The 12,510-nt window shown below is 45.4% G+C and overlaps 2 protein-coding genes across 2 annotated transcripts; both read right to left on the bottom strand.

Moving 5' to 3' along the window:
• Positions 1-228: 228 nt before the first annotated feature.
• On the bottom strand, positions 229-2,416 carry LOC132334253 (ovomucoid-like). Its single transcript, XM_059860172.1, has 4 exons — positions 2,261-2,416; positions 1,426-1,448; positions 873-997; positions 229-423 (listed from the first exon to the last, which is right to left on the bottom strand). Exons 1-4 carry the CDS (start codon positions 2,313-2,315, stop codon positions 378-380), a joined length of 249 nt encoding a protein of 82 aa, XP_059716155.1. The 5' UTR covers positions 2,316-2,416; the 3' UTR covers positions 229-377.
• A 1,616-nt stretch (positions 2,417-4,032) lies between these two features.
• Positions 4,033-9,669, bottom strand: LOC132334173 (ovomucoid-like). The gene is made up of 8 exons (XM_059860018.1): positions 9,265-9,669; positions 8,284-8,303; positions 7,375-7,511; positions 6,820-6,877; positions 6,422-6,558; positions 5,814-5,874; positions 4,708-4,817; positions 4,033-4,214 (listed from the first exon to the last, which is right to left on the bottom strand). The coding sequence occupies exons 1-8, from the start codon at positions 9,317-9,319 to the stop codon at positions 4,169-4,171; spliced, it is 624 nt and encodes a 207-aa protein (XP_059716001.1). The 5' UTR covers positions 9,320-9,669; the 3' UTR covers positions 4,033-4,168.
• Between the last annotated feature and the right edge of the window lie 2,841 nt (positions 9,670-12,510).

Raw genomic sequence — 12,510 nt, 5'->3', positions numbered from 1 at the left:
CAGGAGCACCAGGTTGCATTTACTGCCTGGGTTTTCTTTTGGAAAGCTGGATGAAGGCAGATGCCCACAAAAGCTGCCCATGGCCTTTGCAGTTGGGGTTGATGTTTTTGTAGATCAGAACACCCTTCTGCCTCTCCCCTGCAATTTTCCCATGAATTCCCACACCCCAGGGTTGTTGCAGTGGTATAATCATGCAACATGCTAGGTAAAGCCAGAATGAGGCTAAAGGACGGTATAAATGCTGGGTCTTATTTTAATTATCAGAGGTTTCAGGGTTGATAAGAGGTTTTCAAGGGTCAGAGGTTTGGGAAGTCATCTGCCATGGGGAACATTGTCAGGGAGGAATGCTCTTTCTCAGCTGAATCCTGTAGAGAAACTTAACAGGCTTCAAGAGACTTCAAGGAAAGAATTCCACGGCTTCTCCTGCAGAGAAAGAAATCAGTACCTCAGAGAGAGAACATCTGGGCTTTTACTGTTGGTCTGTCCCTCTGCACCACAGAGGGACTTCTGAACTATATTCCACATATTTCCTTTTATTATTGACATGTAAAGACAAGAAAAGTTCTAAATTTAAAAGACCAAATAGTCTGCAGGAAACAGACTTTGTTTGCTGAGAGAAAGCTCTTTTGCAAATCACTTAAGAGGAAAACATAGAACATAATGTTGTCTCTTTATATCTGAAAGAAAGGGGTTCCTAGCAAACTCTCTGTCCCCCCCCAAAAAAAAAAAAAAAAATTACCCTTACTGGTGAGAGAAAAAAACAAGTGAAATAAAAGAACTTTACTCCTCCAGCCAGTGCCCAAGACTGATTAGCCAGTTTAAGCTAAGTTAATTCACCACTGAGGAGGGGAAGAGATTTATTCCCTACGTACAGGAAGGCGTTGCAGAAGGTGCATTTGTTGGGGTAGGTGACACCATCAGACCCACAGTGGGGGACATACTCCATGGAACACGTATTCCTGAAAGTCCTCTGGTTCTTGCAGTAGAGGGGTGCAGCCTGTATTCACAAAATAAAAAAAGAGCTCTCAACAAAAGCTGGGCAAGAAAAGTGACATTAGGAGGCCCCACACACCCCTTGAGCTGCCCCCTTGCTGCCCAGGAGCAGATGCTGAGGAAAAGCTCAGGGACAGGGCAGGATGCAGTGGAGTGCTGCCTCCAACCATGCAGAGCCTGGGTAACCTCTGCAAATGATCCTGCAGTAACTTTGACAACAACTTGGACATGAACTGAATGCTGCCCTACTTGTTGAAGCTATCACCAGGTGAAAATGGCAATTTCACCCGATAATATCTGTGGCAAATATTGCTCAGGCAGCTGGGTGTCTCAGGATTTTGAAAGGCTCCATCATGATGTGATTAGTAAAGATTTATACAGAAACTGCTCTAAGGAAAGAAAGGATGGAGAATAGAAAAATCTGTCCCTTACCTGCAGCTGACCAGTAACTGGAACTGAAAAAAAAGAAGAACAAATGAAATATGTTACAAATGTAATTCCTAGATTCTGTTAAAATCTGAGAATGCATGCCCTGAATACATATCTTCCAACTCCCTGTGTGCTAGCAAATTATTCTTAGACAAAAGGAATTTCAGGCAAAATGTTGTGCCATACTGTATGTTGATTCTGTAGCATTTTTATTTAATGAGGGTTACAGTCAAAATGGAAAAAGCTGTGTAAAATAAAAGAAGAGGAAGGCATTTTCTATGGTTCAAAGGATGGAACAGGACATGAACTCAAAGCAAAGCAAATTATTGAGGTAAACAGGGACACAAAGCTGACAAGTACACAGAGGCAGCATCTTATATGCATTGCCAATATTGTTTTTAAATAAGAATAGTATTTAGTGAGAGGTGAATTTATAAAGCTCCTACAGCATTTCAGGCTCTCAAACTACACCTCGTTTCAGGATGACTACAAGAAATGTTCACTTTCATTCAGTAAAATTATTTGTGTTTCTGCAACATTTCAGAGGTTAAGTACTGGTTGTCTGAGTCTCCGGGTTGCACCACGTACATGTCACTTCTTTCATTATGCATAAACTAGCACTGAGAGTAGAGCTGTTCCCACAGTTGTTCTTACCCACTCAGTTCTGTTGCTAAAATATTACCCCATAAGTGATAGTCTCTGATGTCAAGTCTTTTCAACACTATCTTTCTAGGAGTAAATAAGTCCTTGCAGAACGGAGCTCTTTCCAATCTGAGGATGTTTTTTTTTTTGTGGTTTTGAAGACAGCCGGTGCTTACTCCAAGGCACAGCCACTCACCTGAGATGCAGAAAAGGGCCAGAGAGAGCAGAAGCAGCACCCCTGTGATCTTCATGGTGAATGGATGAGCTGTGAGCAGCAGAGCTTGGCTTTTGCTCAGGAAACACAACCTGGATTCGGTCCTCAGGTGGCAACCACGCTTATATGTGTGCCTGCACCACTGGGGGGGTGTGTGTGTTTGTGCATGTTCATATTTGCCTTATCCACCCTTATCCTGGAGCAACATTTCCAGCCTTTTGTCTCAGTGGCAATATCAGCAGAGGTAAGCTGTGCTGCAAGCCAAGAGTGGTGTTTCTTCATCAACGGGAGTCACGAGAAGTTTAGATGTGTGAGATACACCCTCTGAGTCCTTATTTTAAGTGAAATATGTGACAGTTTCCTTCTGAAGGACCACAGAAAATTCCTGCAGGCAAAAGAGCCACTGTACAAACTGCTGTCAGATTTTCTCTGTGTTCACCTCTCACTGCCTGGTTTTGTTTTTTCACGAGGAAAACATTGAACGAAATGCTTCTGTAGCAGAAAGGCTCTCCCTTTATTTCTGTGCTTCACCCAAGTAAAACATCACTAAGTTATAGTGAAAGCAGGAAAAAAATAAACCAGGAAGGCAAGCAAGAGGGCATCCCAGACACTGAAAGGAGTCCTGGAAAATAACAAGGGATGGAGAAACTTTTATGGGACTACGCAAAAAATAATTTACAATTGCTATTTCCCCTAAAAGCCATTAGCTTTGCAGTAATAGACTTTTAGTATGGTGATGACAGAATGATTTGAGACCCTAGCATGGATCCTAGAAAAGCTGAACCCAATCTGGAAATCACTGCTTCATCCATCTGCCCATCTCTACATAAATCCTTTGTTTTACCGCCAAAGCATTGCTTTTTGGGACAACCTCCATCAAGGAGAGCAAACACCCCTCTCCCTTTGATTCCCAGAAGAAATGCATGTGGGAGATATTACATTTTAGAAGGGATAAGCCCAATTTATTTATGCCTCTCTTGTGTGGATCCAAAAAAAAATAAAACCAAACCCCAATTCAATACTCAAACAGAAGACAAAAGCAAAATAAATTTCATGCACAATACACCAATGACAAGTCACACTCTCAAGAAACAGAAGGATACTTTGTCCTTGGATTTTGAAACACTGCTGAAATACTCCTTGGGCTGGCAAAGAACATTGTGTAATTGAAGACTGAGAGAAGACAAGTAGGCAGGAGTAGGCACCACACCTAGGAGGGCATTAATCTCAAAATACTTGAAGGGTGTTAAAGGACGACTCCAAGATGAGAAAAATCTGGTAATAACTCAGTTGGAGGACTTAGACAAATAGACAGAGACAATGCAGGTGTCTGAACAATATGGGCTTTGCCAACAGAGTGCCCTTGAGAGAGCAGCACTTCAGGTGAGCACAGAGCCAGGGATCAGCCCTGGGCCGTGAGACCAAGGTGTGACTGGGCTTTGCTGACAAGGAAAATGCACCAGGAGAGCCTGAGGAGAGACCCTCCAGTGCCACCACTTCAGCCCTGCCCAATGTCAAGCATTAAAGGGTCTGAGCACTAATGCAGGGACACTGCAATTCATGTGCAAAGACACACAGCTCTGGGGTTGGAGCATCTGTATTTAATTTTCTGCCTTTTACGAGAGGGAGGGGAGCAAGATTATGTTCTTGTTCTATCCCAGAGCTTTGAGCACGTAACCTATTCTGCCCAGTATCATCATCCAACAAATCAAGGCAATGTTTCATGAGACAACACATGAAAGAAGGCAGGGAAATGTTGCTGATTTAGTTTATTGAGAAAGAAAATCGGGAGTGAGCTGAGTTCCCCAGAGGGTGAGATGAACTGAGGTCAGATCTTTATCTGGGATTTTCCAGTGGGGATCCTGTGGTGAACTCTCTTGGCACTGATACTCAGCATTTTCCAAAATGGCTTAAAGTGATAGTCCCATTGCTGTCCCTGAAAGCAAGGAGAGGAAAGAATGAATTAAACACAGAGTCCTGCCTGCTATAATCTTTCTGATGGCTCCTAGAGATGGTGTCAGATGGGATCCTGCCCCAGAGCCAAGGAACTTGCAGACTCGTAATCCCATTTGCCATTTGATTATTAAGACATGAGTGAAACAATTTAACCCATTCTTAAGACTGAAAATATCTGTGGGGAAACTATAGTGGAATTTCAAAAGGAAAGGAATTTCATTTCCTTTGCAACATGCAAGAAAAATTCCATTTAGGTTAAATGCTCTTCAAACCATTCACACTAACAAAGCAGCCATAGCTTTTTTTAATGCTCTAATGAAAAAATAAATGAATGCTTGACACGGTGGCTGGCGTTCCCTCCTGCCCCAAATCCCTAATCAACAGTATCCAGCAAACAAAAAAGCAGTAACTGTGTAAACTTGTGCCCACAGGAGGCAACTGATAACACAAACATCACTGATATTTGTACATACACGACTGCGTTGCAGAAGATACACTTATTGTTGTATGTTGTGTTGTCAGAGCCACAGAGAGGCATGTAGTCGAGTGAGCAGACAGGTTTGGGGTAGTCACTGCAGTCAACCTGTAAAAAATAAATAAAAATAAAAGAGTCTGAAGTGGAGGAGTCAGTAGCACAAGGGCTTGAACCCTGAGCAAGAGCTGCAGTGCTAGTGATAGCAATCTTACCAAAAGTAATTAACTTCCATGCACATCTGATATAAACTGAGGTGTCAGTTTCTCCCATGCCAGGAGAATTTAATAATATAAAAATAGATCATAATTTCCTGTTTGAAGAGATGTATATCATAACCTGGTCATGGCATTTCCAAGCAGCAGCAGTTCACTCAGTGAAGGTGCCGTGCTCTGTGTTCCCAAGCTGGCCAGGAAATTAAATGGATAAACACTGGTGTCTGGAGAAATGGAGATCTGATCCTCTGTAAAGGTCCACTCTCCCTCCTGGAGTCTTAAAACTGGAAGATCAGCACGTGTCTGGATACTGCAAGAGTGGGATTCTGTTTCCTGCAGCAATGGGTGCTACACTTGCTGAGGAGCATTGTAGGGCTAAAAATGTGTCTGGGTGAAGGAAGAAATCTGTCAAGGCTTACTGACTGCCAGAAATCACACCTAGCTGAAGTCCTCCACCTGAAAACAGCTGGAGTTTGGAAGGGTAGAAGTCACTTTTCTCTACATTCTGCACTCTCACTCTGCCCTACACAATGCCCACAGCCCCTGCCAGCAGCAGGCTCTGCACCAAGTTGCCAGAGGCTAGATGGACCATTGGCTGACCCCAAAAGCTATTCCCTGGTCTCATTCACAGTTCTGCCCTGATGGATTATTTCTACTACTCTTTTACTCATCCCTTCCTGAGCAGTCACCTGCTCCTTTCCTGGCACTCACACAAATAACATTTATTACATTTAGAGAAAGCAAAACCTCTCCCCTTCTGCAGCACAGCAGCTGTTTCACTTCTGCAGGACACTGCTGGTCTGGGGGCTGCTGCAGACACTGGCAGTGCTTCCCCTGACAGCAGCAGGACCAGAACCCAGCCCTGATCACCCAGTTCACCCAGTTCACTTACTGCGACAATTTCCTTCTTACATTCACCGTCAGCCTTCTTGGCAACACTGCTTCCAGCCTCCCTGGGAAGGGAAGAGACCCGCATTAGGGAGCTCTGCAAGCAACCTGTTCTGCTGAGCCCCATCACCCAGGAATGCTGAGCAGCCTCAGGCACAACGGATGGGATACAGGAGGCACCCAGCTGAGGTTGTGCCCATGTGGCTCCAGGGACCAGCTCAGGTGCTGTCACTGCCTGCCAGAGAGCTGGTTTAAAGCAAAATGTGAGGGACAGGGGTCAGGGTGGATGAGGAGACAGGCTGTGTGACAATGTCAATGCCCCCTAGGTGAGCTGTTGTCCTCTGCAAGGCAGCACCTGCCACACAGACCCTTTTAACTTAGTTAAGAGCAGCATCCTGACCTGTGTGAGATCCCCACCCAGCCCTCTACTTCTCTGTCCAGACCAAAGGCACAGCTTTCCTTCGAATGACAGAGGACAGCAAGGTTTAGTTGGGAGGAAGAGAGGAGGGTCAAAGTCCAAGCACCTCACAGAAGAGGCCTTGGTAGAAGCCCTGCTGTCCAAAAGAGCAGTTCCAGGAGCAGCAGCCCCAGGTGCCAGTGCTCAGTACTCACAGGCTCCGGGCGCAGAGCAGGCACTCGTTGTCGTAGGTGACCCAGTCGGTCCCACAGACCGGGCTGATGTCTTTGTCACACAGCAGCACCACTTTGCCCTCCTCACTGGTTGAGTTGGGGTACCTGCTGCAATCCACCTGGTGAGGGAACAAACAAAGCCCTGGTGAAGGCCTTGCTGGCAGAGCACAAGTGGATCTGGTGAGTGTGTCTGCCTGGCCACGCAGGACAGCACCACAGCAGGAGAAAAGCTTTTCTGTCAGTCACCATGATGGCACTTCACTTGGAGGTGAGCAGTGCAAGATTCTGGCAGCTCATCTGTACTGTGAGTTATTTCAATAGGCACCTTGGGCCACTCAGAAGCAGGACACACCCCTTGTGTTGCCCTTGGTTTAACTTACAGGGGCAACTTCCTTGCACTCTCCGTCGTGGTCTTTGCTGACATTGGTTCCATATTCTCTGCAGAGGGAAAGACAAACGTCAGGAAATTCAGCAGAGATGTCTTGCTACATCCTAGGTGCTAGAAGTAATATGAGGGAAAACTGACTCTTTCTCAGTCAGGCTTCTTTTAAATCTGTATTTGAGAAGGTAGAGCCACCCTCCCTCCTCAGCTGAGTAGCTGGCAGCGATGTAAAACCCTGGGAAGCTTTAGGACCATTTTGGGCAGCCCCGAGCAGAGCATCTCTATCCTTTTGCTGTGATGAGATGTGCTCTCAGAGCCATCACCTGGCTGCTCCTTGAGACAGAGAAGAAAAAACCTGAATAAATTGCAAAAGCAAAAGAAAGACACAGCGGCTAAAGCTCTGCCTGAGCGCTGTGCCATGATAGCCAAGCTCATTTTGAAGGAATTGACACAGGTGACATGTGACAGAGCACTGCTGGGTGAGCTGTGGTGCTGCCAGGAGCTCTGAGCTGTGCTGCCTGGTGTCCCCACGCTGTCCCCAAGCAGAACATACACGTTGTAGGCACAGAGCAGGCACTCATTGCCGTAGGTGACGCCGTCGGAGCCGCAGATGGGGCTGACGGCCTCGCTGCAGACCAGCACCTCTTTGCCCTCCTCATTCGTGGTGTTGGGATAGGTACTGCAGTCCACCTGCCAGAGGAATCACAGCAACAGGATGAGAAGACCTGAGATGTCCACGGCTCTCACTGTGTGTGAGACACTCACTGGTACAACCAGCCCTCACTGCCGCAGCACAAACTTCTGCTGTGGGTCCCTCAGGAGAATCCTTCCTGTAGAGATGTGCCCACAGAGCAAGAGAAGAGGAGGAAGAGGGAAGAGCTATAACCATTCAGCCCCTTGGATGGGATAAACCAGTGCTGGTCTCTCATGCTCCCTTGACATGATTTTATAAAGGCTCTCCATTGGTTCCTAGATCTTCTATTTTTGTGGCCCCTCCACTGCACTTCTGGTTTTACTTTTTCATTCTTAATACACTGATCATGGTTTTTTTCAGAGCATCAAGACTAAACCTGTGAGGATGCTGGATCAGCTCAGAGCATTTTAGTCTTTCAGTAGGTTGCCTCAGGTAGGTTCTGATACCAGTCTATTGCTTCAGTTTAGAACCAGCTATGTATTTCCAGCTTAAAGCTTAGACCAGTCTAAAGTTGCTGAAAAATTAATTAATCCAAAAACATTGTATCATTACTGCTAAAACATTATTAACATACAGCATAGATGTACAGCCAAGGGCAGAATAATTTAATGTTTTACACTGCAGAATCTGATTACAGTGACCCAAGTGTCACACTTAGGTGAAAAGCAGCTGAGCACGTACAGGCTGGGGGTTTTTCCCATTCCTTTGGTTATGTCTTTATCAGGCAACATACTTGAGAAAGGTGACAGAAAGAAATCTTCCACTTACCTCAATCCCAAAGGCAGTATCTGGAAAAGAAAAGAGAGGCAGAAAGTATGAACAAAAGCCAATATGATAAGACCTCAATTAAAGCTGGAAATATGGATATAAAATTCCTGTTTGCAGGACCAAGCTGAATGATTTCCAGTGATTGTTTTTTGAACTAAATAAACTATGTATGATTTTTTTTCTCTGTGTGATAAGCATAATAGCATTGCTTATTGCTGGCTATGATGAAACACCTTTTTGAATGGCTTTGTTCTTTTTTTGTTCTGAGACACGTAGATTTATTAATTGAAAACAGAAGAGCTTTTCCTTCCTTATCTTTTTACATATCCGTTTTGACCCTAAAGCGCTGCTGTTATGTACCTGAAAAAACACCTGAATCAACAGAGACAAATGCAAATAGTCACCTACAGGATAAGCAAATACGTACAGCATCTGTTGACAGAAATATGCATTTGAAAGAAGGCGAGTGTGAAAAAAATGTCTTTGGCTTTGTAATTTCATCAGTTGTGAATATGCAGTGAGAACATCAGAGCCTGGCTTGTTTTCATCTCTTGCTGTTCCATTAGCAGAAAGAGCATTGCAGGAAATTTGCCAGGGTCTAGCAGAGAACTTGCTTGTGCCATTACAATATTTTCCTTACTAGTTACTGGAGGTCTGACCCCCTTCTCATGGCCTTATTTCAAGTATTCATCCGTTTGCTGCAATTGTACAAGTCTAAGCAGTGTAATGGTTTGAGAACATCAGTGTACAAAGTGTAACAGCACGAGTTGCCAGCACAGAACTCCACTTGCTGTTATTTATATTTGTGACAAACCATCAGCTACAGCAGCAAGCCACTGAGGGCTATCCTGAAACACCCCTGCAACCTGCACGACGCCAACCAAGGCAGCAGAGCCCTCTGAAGGAGATTGTCTCTCTTTGAATCCTCTGCCTTATCCTTTTGAAGGCAGCCAGGACTCAGACAGCTGGAGAGTCACTCACCTGGGGTGCAGCAAAGTGCGAAGGAGAGGAGCACCAGAAGCCCTGCCGTGGTCATGCTGGAGGTGTCTGGAGTCTGCCTCTCTGCTCACGAGATGGTCCCTCCAGGGCTGCCTGCAAATATATACAAATGCAATGTCTAAACTGTTCAACTGTAACATAAAACAACTGCAGAATCTGTCAGCAGCACAATGAGCCTGGCAATATTTATGGAGGTCTTGACTTTTCGGGTAATGGTCTGCGCCTGCCAGGCAATTGATTTTGGCTGGACACCTGGTTAATAGATCAAGGCAAGTATCACAAGTTCTGAGTGGTCAAAAGAAAACAAACAGCCTTTTGGACAAAAGAAACCTCTTTGGGATTCTAGCAGAAGTGTAAGGAGTTCAAGATATTGAGGGGAGTAAAGAGCAGGTCACTGATTTTTCTCCTGCAGAGCAACATCTCCCATCAGGGAGCAGCTTAGGCAGGATGCAGTACCACCCTGCCTGCAGACCAGGCTGTGTGTCTGCTTTCCTTTCTGGTTTTGGGTGGGTTCTTCTCCCCCCATTCCCAGATAATCACCTCTAGGTACAAACACAGGTCAGGTGTGGCTTTGCCATCAGCAGCACCAGTTAAGCTTCGTCAGGCAAGTCTGCCAGGACTGTTTCCAACCTGTAAATCCAAAGGTATTTAGCACCAGTGCGAGTAAAGCCAAGGTCTCATGGCAGTTTCGCTACCCAGGTATAGAAGAGCTCAGTAGAAGACTTGAAAGCAGGTTAAAAATCTGTCAAATGCCACTAAAAATGTCACTTGAACCTTAGCAACAGGGAGCACTTATTTACAGACCCAGTCCCAGTTAAACACACGGATTCAGGGTGTTCTGCCAAGCCATCTGAAGAACAAAAGACGCTGAAGGTTTGGGAACCCATTTACATTGCACCAGCTACACCTGAAAGTACAGTAGGTCCTTTCCTCTTGCAGATATTTTAGAAAATGATACTTAAAATATAGAATCTGTCCCCATTTCCCTGTCTGTCTCGCACCACCAGCCTTTGTGTCATCTCCAAATTGCTCCTGCTTGGGAGCAGGTCTGCACCTCTGCTGTTTTAGTAGCTGTAATTTTGCAGGAGTGGGTTCTGCCTGTAACCTGCTCCTCATCCCTTTCACAGGTTCAAAATGACAAGGATACTTGGGGGTTTTTGGGGGGTTGTTGGAGCTAAGCATTGTGCTTAGGGTAGACTTCAGAATTTTGGGAGGTGCAGAGCAAAAGGTGCTTTACAAGCGCTGCATTTAACAAACCGGGCGCCATCTATAAGACAAATTAAATTCATCTGAAATCATTGAAATTCACCTCAAGCAAATGTGCTGTTGTCTGATCCACCACAGTAGTCTAAAGGGTCTCTTTTGATCCTTGGATATATTGGATATTGCATGGAATCACCTCTCCTGGCACACCCAGAAGGCCACAGCATGGCTGTGTGGATATGCAAGTCACATTTTCACATCCAAGAGATGAGATTCTTCACAGGGAGAAGCATCGAAATAATTATGCTGCTGTGATTGTTTCTATAAATTACAGGGAGCATGCATGAATATTTCAGACAGATTTGGCACATCTTCAGGATATATTGCCCTGATGTGTCTTGTGAGCAACATCTCTGGAAGCCAAACACTTTTCCCTGAGCATGTGCAGGAGTTACTGAAGCTGCTCCCTACGTGTCACAGCTGCTGCTTTCATCTGTGCAGGCTCTGCAGCGTTGGAGAGGGCTGCATCCTTCTGGGTTAAATATGGACTTTGCCACTGCCTCCTCCAGCCAAGACCTTTCCAAACCATCCTCACCAGCCTCCACAGCCCCAACCCTGGACAGTGCTGTCCTTAGGGCAAGACCAGCCACTCCTGATGAGTGGAGACCATTTTCCTGCCAAAGTCTGGCATGTGTTACACCACAGAAAAATTTTCCACTTCAACTCCTGGTTCAGCACTAGGTCTGGCACTGGCCCCAGGCAACTCAGATTTTCTCTGACCACCACAATGCCTGTTGGATGTCGAGTAGATCCTTTCTTTCTCTCTCTTACCTACAGACACTTCAGGGAGACTCAAGTCTGCAACATTTAAATGGTGACTGGGAACACCTGAGCCCCTCAGGTCCCCCCTAGGCAAGCCACAAAAGTGACACCCAGAAATCCCCAGCTTTCAGACACTGGCACAACCTGCAGCCATTGAGTATCCACAGCCTCCCCACGCAGGGTTACAGCTCCAGATTATCCAGCCTCTGATAACAGCATGGAGCAATCCCACAGCTGGCTAAACTCATGCTGCAGGACAGGTTGCTCAGGCCTTAGCTACTCCTGGAAGAACAGTTAGAAAGAGGATTTGGTCTGCAATCCTGCCACTGATCTGCTGTAATCCACTTCATTATGGTCTCCTAATCCTCAAAGCCAGATGCAGCATATGGCTAATGACCATTTGGCTGAAGGAAAATCCTCTGTGTGCAGCAGCCAGCACCAGGGCAGAGATCCTGCAAGAGAGCTGGAGATGGACTTTGAACAAGAGCATGGAGTGATAGGACAAGGGGGATGGAAAGGCTTTAAGCAGAAAGAGGGTAGGTTTAGATTAAGTATTAGGGAGAAATTCTTCAGTGGGAGGTCCTGGCACAGGGTGCCCAGAGCAGATGTGGCTGCCCCATCCCTGGAAGTGTCCAAGGCCAGGTTGGGCAGGGATTGGAGCAGCCTGGGACAGTGGAAAATGTCCCTGCCTATGGCAGAGGGGTTGGACCAAAATTATCTTTAAGGTCTCTTCTTCTCTATGATTCTGTAATCTGCAGGTAAGCAAAGGCAGTGCCACACCTCAGAGGGCTGCCTGTTATAGTCCTGAACACCCTAGGGTCTGTGTGCTGACACCAGGGCAGGATTTGGCCATTATACAACATCCTCTCTGACTTACTCATGTAATTTCTTGTTTCACATTTCCCATTACAGTTTTTTTTTTCAATATCGATTTCATATTCTCTGAAAAAATCAAAACTGAGGTTGAAGAATATTCTTAGCAGGTATGCAACTCCTCAGCATAAATAACACATTGATAAATACATGACAAATCATTTAATACACTTTTCTAAACACTCCTGGGGTTTGGCACATTATTTAATTAACAAATAACTGCTGTAAAAGTGGGAAATACTGATTAGTTGCAGCACTTTCATGAAAATGCCTCTAATCACTCCAAAATGCCTGCTAAACACAATTCAGGCTACAGTTTTCACCTCTGGC

Source organism: Haemorhous mexicanus, chromosome 15 (assembly GCF_027477595.1).
Source record: "Haemorhous mexicanus isolate bHaeMex1 chromosome 15, bHaeMex1.pri, whole genome shotgun sequence".
In the NCBI taxonomy this organism is placed as follows: Eukaryota; Metazoa; Chordata; class Aves; order Passeriformes; family Fringillidae; genus Haemorhous; species Haemorhous mexicanus.
Note: the sequence above shows the minus strand (reverse complement) of the source record. Positions and strands in the feature narration are given on the sequence as shown.